Raw genomic sequence first — 14,152 nt, forward strand, 5'->3', positions numbered from 1 at the left:
ACAAGACTTGCCTTCTGATTGGATGTGGGATGGGAGAAAAAGACAGGATTCCAGGATGTGCCCAGCCTGTGGGCTGGAGCAGTGGGAAGCAGGGTGAGGAGGGTGGGTGGCGAGCCACATTTGAGGTGCGGGAGCAGGGGTTTCGTTGTGGCTGAATCTATTCAAGATCCAGGTGGAACTGACAGTGTGTGCGTAGACACCACGTGAGTCTAAGGACTGGGAGAGAAAATGGGCTGGAGGAAAACCTGGGGAGTTGTCAACATAGAGAAGGTATTTACAACTCTGAGACTGGGTGATGGATGAGATCTCCGAGGAATGATTGTGGAGCAGGGAAGAGGGACATGGTACAGGGCTGAAGTGCTGGAGCCACGGCCCAGAGTGTGCCAGACAGGGGACAGCAGCTCATATGCAGGGGGGTGGCTGGGTTTAGGTGGGAGAACAGAGAAGTCAGCTGCAGGAACCAGGGGAGCGATTGCCGGGAGGTGGGAGGATATAGTGGGATCTCTGGAAGTTCTTCACAAGCTTCTCTTTTCTCGGGGAAATGAGAAGCAAGGGCATCAGCTGGGAGGGAGGAGGAGGCTGGAGGAGAAAGAAGATGTGGAAAACTCACATAGGGGACTGAGAGCAGGGAAGGACCTGATGGTTTAGGGAAGGAGGGGGGCAGTGGGCAAGATGAGGCCAGCTGAAGTCAGCTCCAGAAATGACAGAGGGACCAGGTCGCTGCAGTGGTGTGTCCTCTCCAGCCACATCAGGTCCTGGAATGCAGGGGAGGAGTTGATAAAGCCGGTTTAACTCTTAAATAAGAGCACCAAGAGTATGTGCCAGGGAAGTTAGAGTGGTAAAGTTTACGTTATGTATGTTTTTGTTGTTCAGTCGCTAAGTTATGTTGGACTCTGGGACCCCTTGGACTGCAGCACGCCAGGCTTCCCTGTCCTTCACCATCTCCTGGAATTTGCTCAATCTCATGTCCACTGAGTCAGTGATGCCATCCAACCATCTCATCCTCTGTCACCCCCTTCTCCTGCCTTCAATCTTTCCCAGCATCAGGTCTTTTCCAATGAGCCGGCTCTTTGCATCAGATGGCCAGAGTACTGGAGCTTCAGCTTCAGCATCAGTCCTTCCAGTGAATATTCAGGGTTGAGATCTTTTCGGATGGACTGGTTGGATCTCCTTGCTGTCCAAGGGACTCTCAAGAGTCTTCTCCAACACCGCAGTTCGAAAGCATCAATTCTTAGGTGCTCAGCCTTCTTTATGGTCCAACTCTCACATCTGTACATGACTACTGGAAAAACCATAGTGGTGTGTTTTACCATAACTAAAAACAAGAAAGAGTAAGTGTAAGAGGGTGTGTTTGTGATGAGGGGTGCAGGTCAGAGAAACGGACCAGCAGTTCCAGTGGCATCACTGGCTTTGGATGTCAGGGAGCTGGACAGGGAGATGGGGGTCAGAGAGTGGGGTATAAGGCTGGTTGGTGTGCCAGGTGGTAGCAGGCAGTGGAATGTACAGATAAAATGTCCACAGATTGGTGGTGGGGCTGGAATGACAAGGATGCAAGAGGTGAAGCTGGCATGAGGGACTGAGGGGGGGCGGAGGACTGCTGGAGGAGAGGCCGTCCAGGAACCCAGAGCCCTGACGTGTGGGAGGGGCGGTCCATGAGGACCTGGGAAAGCAGCAGGAAGAGGCCAGGGGTGACAGAGGGAATGGCTGTGAGCCAGGAGCTCGGATGCTCCAGGAAAGAAGGTGCCATGGAGGTAAGATGCAAAGCCAGGGCTCTGGGAGCAGTAGCAGCGAGAGGCAAGGAGGGTCTCTACCCCACCTGGAGGCCAGTGGCAAGGCGGACTCCGCGAAAACCACTGCCCTGCACAGAGGATTTCAGGGGCAGTGGTTACTCAGTGGCTTCTGCCACAAGAAGGCAAAACAGATGTTCACAGAAATAGCTGCGTGTATTGGACACTTTCCTATGACAGACCACACGGAGAAGAACTTGGGTTGGGAGATGGCTGCGGAAGAGGGGAGCACAGAGCCTCGTGGGGCCCAGGGTGCAGGAGTTGAGGGGAGTCTGGGCCTTTCAATGACTCCAGACACAGTGGGCACACAAAGGGCATTACGGCAGGAAGGCAGCCCCCCACCCTGGCCCAGGGGACACCAGGGAAGAATGGCACCTTAATGTTAAGAGGAGAGGGGGCCCTTTCAGGCCCTGTGAGCAGGGCTCACCCTTCTCTCCTAAAGGAGTTACAGAGGTCTGGAGACCTGGACCTGGGTGGCTCCCCTGGACATTTTATCTGTACATTCCACTGCCTGCTACCACCTGGCTTAATTTCCAAAAAAATCCTTTAAGGAAGTATGGAGATATATATATATATATATATATATATATATATATATATATTGGTATCAGTTTTCTTGACTCAGGTGACATCTCCGGCCTCAGAATGCAGTGGTTCGCAGAATTCCGTCCAACCCCTTGGTCAGAGCCCCGTAGCAGAGCTTAACTTCCTGGGGTGAGGGCTGGGGTGCTGGCCACCAGCACCTTCTCCTGGTGTCAGCTGTGGGACAAACAGGAGAGGAAATCAGAAGTGCTGGATGGGGCCCCTGTCCGCCAAGAAAGAGGACGGCTGGGGTGCCAGCAGGGCAGAGTGCTGGCTGCAGCCCCTTGGGGGTGTGAGTGGGTCTCCCCAGGCTATGCAGCAAGGTAGGCACCTACACCTCCACTCCCCAAGAAAGAGAGGGAGAAGCCCCCTTCTGCTTGGAGCCCTCTTGCTTTTGCCACTGAATCTACCTAGACAGACGGGTTCTGGAAGATGAGTAGGGAGCAAGGATGGCTCTGTGGGACACCTACCTGCTGCTCCCCGATCCTGGCAGAGCTACGCCCTGGGTTGTACCCCCGAGGCTGTGGGAGCCAGCTGGGCAGTGATAGCACCCCTTGGCGTCCTGGAAAAACACCACCCCGCAGACCCACCTATCCTCACAGAATGGGTCCAGGCCAGTGTGGCTTGCTTTTTGCTACAGGAAGTGGAAGTGTTAGTTGCTTGGTTGTGTCTGACTCTTTGCGACCCCACGGACCATAGCCCCACGAGGCTTCTCTGTCCATGGGATTTCCCAGGCAAGAATACTGGAGTGGGTGGCCATTCCCTTCTCCAGGGGATCTTCCCGACCCAGGGATCGAACCCTCATCTCCTGCATTTCAGGCAGATTCTTTACCAACTGAGCTACCGGAGGAGCCGGACCTGATTAATGGTGGCCCTGAGGGGAGTGAGGGAACATGCTGTGAACCCCAGATGGGCCTTCCCTCTGAGCCCCAGAGGTCCAGGGAACAGGAAGTACAGTGACTTGCCCAAGGTCATGTGATGGTCTTGGCACCCTACTTTTTTCTTTCTTTTTTTTTTTTTTTGCTTCTATCATATTTGTCTCTCTTGTGTGTGTTTGCAAAACTGACACAGAAAGACAAAGTCCCACGGAGACGGACAGCCCCTTTGGAGAGCAGCAGAGCAGGTCCTGGGCCCAGAAACATCCTCGCAGGAGGAGGGAGGCTGCTCTGGCCTCAGAAGGGCTGGGGGGAGTAGCCAGGACCAGGGGGAGGACTGTGCCTGCCGTGCCCCTGGTCTGGTCTGCCAAGGTCCTGCCTTCTGGCTGGAGGAAGCCCCTCACCAGAGGTGGGGCGTAAGGTGTAGACTCCTCTTGGCCCAGCCCTGGGGACTGGGCCAGGCCCTGAGGTCTAGCCAGGGTTTCCTGGGGGCCTGGGGCTTGGGCCAGGCAGGTCGGCTGGATCAGAGCTGCCTCTCCGCCCCCCAACATGCCCTGGCGTTTAGTGACCAGCGGAGAAAATGGAAGCTGGGTTTAGGGGTGGGCCAGAACACAGAAAATCAGGGGTCCTCAGCCTGATCCAGTGGTCTCACTTCATTCTCTCTCAGTCTCTCTCTCTCACACGCACACAGTCTGTGGGGGTAATTTCATGGCGCTAAGGAGGCCTTCATCGCTGGGGATACGGGGACGCGGGCGGCGGGACGCGGTCTCCCCCTCCAGCCTGGCTTCCTTTGTTCCTCCCTCCCCGTCTTCCCTTCCCGATCGGCTTCCCTCCTCTCCTAGCCTCCTTCTTTCCATTCTGCCCCTCCTCCCCGTCCTGCCCCCTCTGCCCCACCCCCAGCCGTGTGCCCGCTGCGGGGACTCCCCGTGGAAGGCGGGAGGGTGGGACCCTCCGGGCGCCCCGGCCCAGCCTCGGTGGCCATCCTCCCGCCGGGAAAGAGTTAAAAGTCTCTCGGCTATATCGCCCCCGCCCCACCGCCGCCGCCGCCTTTGAGTCCTGCAGCTAGGCCCTGGGCTGACCTTCACCGCGAGGGAGGCGGCAGTGCGCATGCTCGGGCCGGCTCCCGCCGCTGCCCGGTTCCCCGGGCGGGCGAGGGCGAGGGAGGGCGGCCGCGGGCCGGGCCGTGCCCACCCCCACCCACCCCCAGCGCCGGCCGCCCCCCGCTCGGGCGCCGTGGAGAGGGGGGAAGCCGCCGAGCCCGTCCCGGCGGTCGCGGCGCATCTCTCCGCGCGCGCGGGGAGAGGCGCTTTGCCATTTGGTGCTGGTGGTGCTTCGGCGAGGGAAGGAGAGATGGGGGGACGGCAGGGGGGACTCCGGCTCCGGGCGGACACGCGCGCGGCCTGCCTGGAGCGCGGCCTGGGCCCATCGGCCGCGTTGAGCTGGGAAGGAGGGCACCCTGCCCGCTGAAATCGGGGCCCTCCTGCCCACCCGGGGCAGGAAGCAGGAGCCAGCGGGCGGCGTGGCTCTTGCTGAGCGCTCTTCTGGGGCTGAGCCCTGAGGATCTTGGCCTTTGTGAGATGGGAGTCCTGGCCCCGGGACACCCACACTGGCGCCCCTGCTTTCTGGTCTGAAGGCAGTCCCCGCCCCGGGGGTGGGGGCACACCTGGGGTCGCCCCTGTAAAAGCAGTCTGCTGGTGAGGGCCTTGTGAGTGGGCAGAATCGTGATCGAGTTGTGCCTGTGGGTGCAAATTCATGTGACTCCTTGTTCCTCTGGCCTTTGCATTGGTGTTTGTGCCCCGGGGGACACGTATGCACTATATATCTGCTGTCTCTATGTGGGTAAGGATGCCTTCCAGAGAGGGGGCTGCAGGGCGAGGCCCTGGGCCTGGGGTGGCCCAGGAAGGTGTTGTCTGTCGACTTGAGTGACCCTCCTCTCAGTATTACCAGATCCCTTCCTTGACCTGACCACCTCCTTCAGTCTTGCCCACCACCAAGACCAGCCCCTCACAAATGCCAAGTGCCCATTGTGCCCATCCACCTCCTGTTCTGTCTTCTTTCCCCCAAAGGCCTCCCCAAGAGTTGAGAGCTCCGAGCTTTACACAAAGCTAGAGGTGTCTGCCCTTGTCCCTGTCCCCCAGAACCTCCAAGGTGTCACATGTCCCCGCTAGAAGCACCCACCAGGAGGTGGGGTGCCCTTGATGACTCACATCTTCAGGTAAGTGGCAGAGGATGAGCTCTGTCCGGTGGCCCACTGACCTCTGGGTGGTTGCAAGTGTTAGTAGGCATTGGTTAGGCCTAGTCCCTGTGTGCAGGCATGGGAGGGACAATGGGCCTGAAAACCAGGCCCAGATTTCATGGCGCTGCAGCCTATTTGGAAAACTCTATATAACACACATGAAACCCAGGGCACATGAGACATTAGTCAGCAAAGTGCCATTTCATGGCCAGGGTAGATGGTGATGGTTATTCACAGAGCAGAAAGATCTGTGCACGGAAGAGGAACCAAGGAAAGCTTCCTGGAGGAGGTGGGGCTCCAGACTGGCTTTAAGGTATGAATGTGATTGGGACAAGTAGAGAAGCATTTTCAGGAATTCCAGGCAAAAGAATAGCAGGAGCAGAGGCTTGGAGATGGGAATGAGCGAGGGGTTTTGGAAGTTAGACAGACTGGAGAGATTACCTCCCCAGGTTACCAGCAGACACCTTCGTGGCCAGTGGCAAACACCCACCCGTTCCCACCCACCAGGACCCATTATCTGTGAGTGTGGGTCTGGGGGAAGCCTGGGTAGAGGTGTGGTAGGAGGGGGCTCTCTAGGTCTCTGGTAAGGTAGAGGAGGAGCTGCCTGGACCACATGCCTTCTCTAGCCTTTCAGGGGATTGGCTGTGGCCACTGAAATGGACAGTGACAGCCAGAAGCACAGGGGGCCAAGGAAATCAGGCTGCAAGCAAAAAAAGACTCCCTCGGCAGAGCGGCTCCCTGGGTTCTTGGTCCCGACTTCTGATGGCTTTCTAAAGGGTTGAGGGTCAGGCTGGGTCTTCAGGATCTAACCTCGAATTAAAATTTCCAACAAATTCCCCAGGGCCCTGTCCCGCCCTCACCTGGGTACGGACAGTGCAGCCCCGGGAGGCATAAACTTGACCCGTCTGGTCTCAAAGCCCCTGGGGCGCTTCCTCCCGGAGGCGGGGAGAAGGGTGTGGCCTCTGGGGCGTGGGCGGGGCCAGTGCTCCCAGCCTGGGGACTCGCAGGGTTCGCCCCTCCTGTTTCCTGTCCCTCCTTCACCCCAGCTCCCTCCACACCACCCCTTCTGGGGCTCCCTCACGGCCCCACCCCTACCCCTGCTTACTTTGGGGTCCAGAGACTGGCCCTACCATACCCAGCGCCCCAGCTCCTGCGGGTCCCCCGCCCCCACCCCCAGCCCATTCCAAAGCCGTCAGGTCGCGCTGGCCTACCCCTCGCCACCCATCCGTCCACCCCAGTTGCTTGCCTGCCCCCACGCTTCCCTTCCCGTTCTCACGAGCCTGGCCCACCTCCCTCTCTCCGAAATTTCCCCTACTGCCTCGACTTTGTCACAGAGAGACAAAGACTCACATAGACCGAAATAGACACCCCGAGCGGGGAGGCACAGACCGTGTCCAGCCACACACGCACCCGCGCCCGCCCGCGCGCGCGCGCGCGTACCGGAGGCTGCGGTGGAGGGAGGCACACAGAGGAGGCATTTATCTGTGCACGCACGTAAACATCCACACCCACGGCCGCCGGCCGTGCCCACACCAGGGTGCAGACACACTCAGCGGTGAGACAAGGGCGCACACATCTATGGACTGCAGGGCACACCGCCTCCGGGGCACACCCACCACGGCCGCCCGGTGCCGGAGAAAGGCCTCCTCCGGGCTCGACTCCCGCCCCCCGCCACCACCACCCCCTCCACCCACCCCGGATTCCTTCCCAGCGAAATGTTTCCCTACTTGGCCTGCCAGGTCTCTGGGGAAAAGGGCCTCAGAAATGCGGCAGGAGCCACTTGGGGGCAAAGTTGGAACGGCCTGTTCCCGGCCTGTTCCCTGCCGGCGAATTCCCTAAGCGAAAAACTATTTGCGGCGAGAGAGGCCGGGTGGCCGGCGAGCCCCCCGGCCGCCTCCCCTCGCGTCCCCTCCCCGCGCCGCCGCCGCTGCCGCCGCCTCCCCGCGGCCCTCGGGCGGCCTCGGGCAGGCGGCGCCGCTGCCCAGCGGCCCGGAGCCGCGCTGGCCGGCGAGCCTCGCCGCTTATCTGCGCTGTTTGGGCCCGGCGAAGCTTGGGAAAGGCAGGCTTCTCCGTCCCCGCCGAGTCAACAGGCGGACCCCGGGCCGCCGGACTATTTCTGTCTTATCAGTGCAGGAATGCGGCAGCCGCGGCGGCTGGCGGGCGGCGGCGGCGGCGGCGGCGTGGGCCGTGGGCCGTCAGGGCAGCCCTGAAGGGGCCCCCTCCCCACTCTGCTCGAGTAGAAGTGTGAGAGAGCCCAGCAGGACTCAGAGGGGAGAGTTGGAGGAAAAAAAAAAAAAAAAAGGCAGAAAAGGGAAAGAAAGAGCAAGAGAGAGAGAGAGAGAGTGAGAGGCGCCGCTGAGCCCACCCCGATGGCCGCGGACGAAGTTGCCGGAGGGGCGCGCAAAGCCACGAAAAGCAAACTTTTTGAGTTTCTGGTCCATGGGGTGGTGAGTGGGGGAAAAGTTAGCGGGGGAGGGCGAGCGAGCTGGCTCGGGCTGAATGGAGGGAAGGTCGGGAGGGGCCGGGAGGGGGCTCCCGCTCCCCCCACACCCCACCCCACGCCTCTAGCGGGAGCGCCGCGGCCCAGCGGCCCGGCCCCAGCCCCGTGCCGGCGCGCCCTGGGGGCGCCCGAACACGTCGTCAGGCGGCTTGGCCGGGGATGGGTGCCCCGGGGCGGGGAAGGCAGGCGTTTGCATGGGTTCCTGTCAGGGGCTTGGGGGTAGAACTTGGGGACGGTCTCCCCCAAAGTGGGTGGGTGGGTCCCCTGTGGGGACAACCCGATGGGTTGTCTTCCCTTCTTTTCCTGGTGGAGCCCAGGTGCGACCCCTGCCCTGGGAGTGGGGGGTGGGGGGACTTGGCATCGCTGCACTGGGCTGCTTATTCATCAGTTGGGACAGTGTCTTGGGAGCAAGGAGCAGGTGACCCTGGCGGCGCTGTGAGTGGGAAGCTCTGGGGCTGAACCACCTTTGCATCCTGGGCTGAGGGCTCCCGGGCTCTGCCCCTGGCCTCTGCCAATCAGGGCCAGAGAGAGGCCCTCTCTAGGGGCAGACCCCAGGTTAAGGGGTCTGAGGATCCTGTGGCAGCCTCCACCACCAGAAGCTGATGTCCTTAACACCTCAAAGGTGTGAAGGAAGAGCTGGAGTCAGGGACGGGAGGCCTGGAGACCAAAGGGGCAGGTTTAGAAGGCCCACTGGGAGCCTGAGTGAGCCCAGGGAGCCTGAGGGGGTGGGGACGGGTTGGAAGGGCTGTGGCATAGGAGAGGCAGAGGCTCCAGGACTTGGGACGGCCACTGGTGCTGAAGCCGGGCAGAAAGGAAGCAGTCAGGTTTACTATGGCCAAATTTGGTTGTGACCCCAAGGAAGGCACGTTCTCAGTAAGAGAGGCCAGAGCCCCTAAAATGTTGGCCCTTCGGGCAGGTCACCCATCCCTGCTGGCCAGCACAGCCTTCTAGGGGCTCTGGAGGCCTCCCTCTTGGGGCCTCCTTAGCAGATCAGTGAGTACCACCAGCCTCATTAAATGGGAGAGCAGCTGATGAGGAAAGGGGCTTTCCCAAAGCAGCCTGTTCTCCAGGCCCATGGGTCCCTGGGCTAACTGCCAAGGGGTCCCCATGTTGGTTAGCCTCATGACCAGCCCTGATCTTGCTGCCTGGGGTGTCCCAATAAAAGGCCCATCTAGGAGTGAGAGAGTCTATACATGTGGATATTTTTTTAAGTCAACTCACTGCTTCAGTTCTTGGGTGGCCTGAGCCCCACTCCCAGCACCCTGTCTGTGCTGGCAGGGAGTGGCGGGCCTGGGCTCCATTATGGGCCACCACCCTGGAGGTGTGAGTGACAGGGTCAGGTGGGGTGGGGGAGGCAGACACATGGACAGGCAGGTCTCACTGCTGAGGCTGTGACGGGCAGAGACAGCTGGTTGGCTGGGGGTTAGGGTTAGACACAGCGCAGCAGGAGGGACCCGGGGGAGGGGGGCAGTGCGAGGAGATTCACTAGGCTCAGGGGCAGGGCGCTTCCCTGTTCTGGGGAGCAGCTGCACCCCTGGGGTGGAGTGGGTGGTGCTCAGATAGTATAACAGGGGCACAGGGTCTGTGATCGTGGCTCCCTGATCTCCTTCCTGCTCTCCTGGCTCCCGTCCACATCCTGGCCACCCTCCGCTTGACAGCCCCTTGGGCCCTCCCCAGCCTCTCTTCTGGAATGGGACAAGTGAGGTTTTACGAGTCTGTGGAACACTTCACTCGATGCACTGGGTTGTCATCTATATCCCAGTTGAGCACCCGGGTAGCAGCAAGGGCGCACACCTGCCTCACCTGCCTCCCCGTGCCCCCTGGGAACCCAGACTTCTGACCTCACTGGGGTAGGGTGGGGAGTAGTTGTAGTCTGTAGGATGGGGCCATCTCTGGTGATTCAGGCAGACAGGAAGGGAGAGATAGATATAAGAGAAAATATCCATCCTTTTAACCTACCCAAGCCCTCTGGACCACCCATCACCAGTTAAGCCTCATAGCCCCCCTCCCCTCAGTGGGAGAATCCTGGTGATGTCTGACCTCAGCCCCTCAAGCTGCTTCTAGCCCTACCTCCAAGCCTTCACCTTGAGAGTAAATTATGCAGGTGGGCTAATTCAGCCAAGCCCCTGACGGTAGAGGCTGGGAATCAGAGCAAGGGGGCAGGGATTGGGACGGAGGGGTCAAAAGCAGGGCCCCAGAGAGGAAAGTGGGTTAAAGGCAGGGAAGGCAGGACCCCCTGGAAATGGACTGGGAAGCAGGGAAACGGGAAGGCAGACGGCAGAAGTCGGGAGCAAGAGAGCCAGCCCTGTACTAAACGAAAGCAGCAGAGAGAGCACAAACCCCGGGCCCCTCAGGAAAGGGCCTTGCACGACCTTGGCTCGGTTGCCTCTCTCCTTGAGCCGCGGTTGCCTCATCCGTCAAGTGGGGATAGAAGGCCCTCAGTCCGTCTTGCAGAGGAGCGTGTGGATAGGAGCATCCTTTGAAAAGGTTGAAAGGCGCCATTAATATTCATCTTCGCGGCACCTTCCGCAAATCCGAGGCTGGCGATGCCCTGTGCAGTTAGTTGCCTGGCTTCAGTTAGCTTCCTGCAGCGAGACGCAAGCCAACACCACCCCCCCCCCGCCCCCTCCGCCAAAGCCGCGCGGTTCCGGCGCCCCCGCCCCTCCCCACCCCTCCCAGCCCCATCGGCATCGCGCCGTCGGCAGCAGGGTCACGGGCCGGGGGGCTCAGGGTTCGGGGGGAGACGTAGCTCCGCGCGCCTGGAGCCCGGAGCCCTGGTTCTGACCGCCGGGCGCCTGTGTCTGCTTCACGCCCCCCCCGACCCCCCTCCCCAGCGCCCCGGGATGCCGTCTGGAGCCCGGATGCCCCACCAGGGGGCGCCCATGGGCCCCCCGGGCTCCCCGTACATGGGCAGCCCCGCCGTGCGACCCGGCCTGGCCCCCGCGGGCATGGAGCCCGCCCGCAAGCGAGCAGCGCCCCCGCCCGGCCAGAGCCAGGCCCAGAGCCAGGGCCAGCCGGTGCCCACCGCCCCCGCGCGGAGCCGCAGGTAAGCGGGGGTGGGGGTAGGGGGGGTGCCCAGCGCGGAGGGGGCGGACGCGGGACCCGGAGGGACGGGGTGGGAAGCCCGGGCGGAGAGGGGTCAGCAGGGAGCAGGCGTCCCGGGTGGGATGCTTTCCCAGGAGGTGGGCTGAGAGGGCACTGGCCCTGTTCCTTTGTGTGCCCACACCGTGGAGACAGGCGGTGACCGTCGCGCCCTTCTCCTTGTCACCTGCTCTGTCCCTCTCTGCACCCCAGTCCCCTGGTTCTCGGGGGATGGAGGCGGGGCTGTGGCACCGGGGCTCAGGGCCGAGCTTTACACTGCGGTTCCTAGCGCGGTTGTCCAGTGCGCCTTCCTCAAGCGCCCCTGGCTTGACTCCTCGAAAGCCCCACTCCGGATCTTGTTAATCTGAATCCCTGGCCAGTGGTGGGAGAGCCTGGGATTTGCCCCATGGTGGGCAGTCTCTGCCCCCTGGCGCTCTCTGGTGATTCTTGGGCACTCAAATGTTGAGGAGTTGCCACGGTCTGTCTTCTGGACGGGTCTGCCCTCAAGCCACCAAGGGCCAGCCTGTTTCCTTGTCTGAGCCAGCCAGTGGCACCCCCAAAAGCCCCTGCTGGTGCCTGGCAAGGAAGATACCCCTCTGGGTTTCACTGTTTAGCCAAACACACATGCTTCCTTTTGCACACCAGATGGAGTCCTATAAAAGGTGCAATGTGGATTTTACCTCATTATTAAATTTTTTTTACACGTCAAGGAAAATTCACCATTTATAGGAAGCCCATGAGGAATTCTTTGCAAAGTGAGTCATTCTTTTGTAGAGTCCCTGATTTATCTTGTACAACTGGAGAGTTTCACAGAGATAGTTTCTTCAAAACAAACCAGACCTTTAGTGAAACCTGCTTGTCTAGCCTTGAATAGATTTTTGACCAGGGCCGGGGCAGTGGTTGAGACCACCACACGGGGGCAGTATGCAGCCATTCCCTAGGCTGGGTTCTAATTTCTACTCGCCAAGGGTTTTCTGGGGTTGCTTCTGGGAGTCGGAACCGGCTAGTAGATCCAGCAGAGTCCAAGTCCCAGCTGCTACCCCAGGTCCAGCCCACCAGCCACACCCCAGAGGGGAACATCCGTACCCACTCTCTCTGGATACCTGTGGGTGTGTCCCTTGGCCCTGCTGGCAGGTGGTCCAAGGGCATGAGCACCCCCTGCCCATCAGGGTCCCCTTCCTAGCCCAGGGTGGCTGGGGTGCTGGTCCTCACCAGCTTCACACCATCACTTCCTGCTTCTGGAATAGGGCAAGGGGGTCAGCTCCCCTCCCCACCAGCTCAGCCACCTTGGATTGTGTGCCCCTTCTCAGAAGAGGGAAAAAAAAGTCCTCACAATGCATCCCCCCACTCTGTCCTTGCCTCTGCCCAGCTTTCCCCAAACATTTCTGCAGCGCCCCTGCTCCGAGCCCCTTCCAAGGCTAATTTCTCTGGATCTGGGGATGTGGCGGGGCAGAAAAGGGGCTCCCAGGCCTGAGAAAGGGCAGAGTCACCTCCGCTCCCCATGAGAGGACAGAGCCACACACGGCCGGCGCCGGCATAGCCCCTCGGGCGGGCAGATGAGCGGGCTGTGGGAACCCCAGCCAGGCGGGCTGAGATGTCGGGATAATTTAGCAGGTGGCCTCGTTACTCCCAGATCTGTCGCCATGGTAACCTGGTTTTTTCTTTAAAAAATGTACAGTGCCAAGAGGAGGAAGATGGCTGACAAAATCCTCCCTCAAAGGGTGAGTGCCTTTCACAGCAGCCCCCAGCCCACCCCACCCCCAACCCTTTGCTGCTCCGCCCTCCTCTCCCCCACACTCCCCGCCACCACCACCCCAGGCCACCCCCCCTCCCCCCTCAGGAGCAGCGCTTCAACATCATAGTCACTTTCACTTTTTTTGTTTAAAAAGCTAATTAAGAAATGAGGCTCCCCCAGGGCCAGAAGGATGGGGTGGGGCAGAGGGGAACACAGAGCCAGAGAGGGTAGGATCCTGGGTCTGGGTGGGGGCTGCAGATTGAATTCCAGCAGTCTGCAGAGACATAAAGGCAGGGGACAAAGAGGGGCTGAGGGCTCGGGACCACAGGCTGGCAGAGGAGAGAAGGGAACAGAAGCTGGCCGGAAGGCCCAGCAGCGTAAGGGGACCCAGGCCCAGCTGGGTCTGGAGGACGGCTGAGACCCCAGCTCGAGCAGAACATCTGGATGAGATGTCACTGTAGGCCCAAGCCACGACATCTCCTGTCTCAGGGACCCCAGGGGCCCCTGACCACTTCACAGGTGCCCAAGGGAACCCAGAGGCTGTGCGACAGGGAAAGGACAGGATGAGGAGGTGAAGCCCTAAGCACTTGCTGGCCTCCATGGTTGCTCCGGCCTCCCCTAGTGATGAAATGCATGGATCTCCCTAGTGGGAGCAGCAGTTTCATCCCTGTAACATCCAGGCCTTCATGGCTGGATTCAGAGGTCCCGTCTGCACTGTCCAAGTTCCCTGCCCTGAATGTGGCCAGCTCCCCGCCCGCCACACTTGCACACTCCTGGGGCCACGTGACACCTGCACATTCCAACTGCAAGACTGGCTGAGCCCCTGGTTCCCTGCCTCGCTTCCTGCCCACTTCCAGATCCGGGAGCTGGTCCCGGAGTCCCAGGCTTACATGGACCTCTTGGCGTTTGAGAGGAAACTGGATCAGACCATCATGAGGAAGCGGGTGGACATCCAGGAGGCTCTGAAGCGGCCCATGAAGGTGCCTTGGGTTGGGGGTGGGGTGAGGGCGCCAAGTCCTAGTCCCTGAAAGGGAGAAGCCGGGGCTGGCCCCCTGGGAACTGGCTCTGTATGACACTGTTTATCTCTACAGCAAAAGCGCAAGCTGCGTCTTTATATCTCCAATACTTTTAACCCTGCGAAGCCCGATGCCGAGGATTCTGACGGCAGCATCGCCTCCTGGGAGCTGCGGGTGGAGGGGAAGCTCCTGGATGACGTACGTCCTGGCCCAGGTCTCTCCAGGTGTCCTGGGGTGGGTATGGGGCTGAGCTGAGGCCGGTACTGGATGTGTGCACCGAGGGCTGGGGAAGTCAGCCCTAGCTGCGGGAGGGTGGTCCAGAGAGACGTGCCCAGGCCTG

General features: G+C 60.6%; 1 protein-coding gene across 4 annotated transcripts in view; it reads left to right on the plus strand.

Annotated features, from left to right (window-relative positions):
• Positions 1 to 14,152, plus strand: part of SMARCD3 (SWI/SNF related, matrix associated, actin dependent regulator of chromatin, subfamily d, member 3) — a 33,424-nt gene that overhangs the window by 16,285 nt on the left and 2,987 nt on the right. The window contains exons 1-5 of one of the 4 annotated variants that reach the window (XM_018046705.1): positions 7,425 to 7,927; positions 10,815 to 11,026; positions 12,740 to 12,782; positions 13,654 to 13,776; positions 13,888 to 14,046. In XM_018046705.1, the coding sequence (XP_017902194.1) occupies positions 7,850 to 7,927; positions 10,815 to 11,026; positions 12,740 to 12,782; positions 13,654 to 13,776; positions 13,888 to 14,046 (615 nt within the window). In that variant the 5' untranslated portion in view covers positions 7,425 to 7,849. Of the gene's footprint in view, positions 1 to 7,424; positions 7,928 to 10,814; positions 11,027 to 12,739; positions 12,783 to 13,653; positions 13,777 to 13,887; positions 14,047 to 14,152 lie in introns of those variants that run through there. The other 3 variants (XM_018046706.1, XM_018046707.1, XM_018046709.1) reach the window with 3 other exon arrangements.

The sequence above is a fragment of the Capra hircus genome, chromosome 4, assembly GCF_001704415.2.
Source record: "Capra hircus breed San Clemente chromosome 4, ASM170441v1, whole genome shotgun sequence".
NCBI lineage: Eukaryota > Metazoa > Chordata > Mammalia > Artiodactyla > Bovidae > Capra > Capra hircus.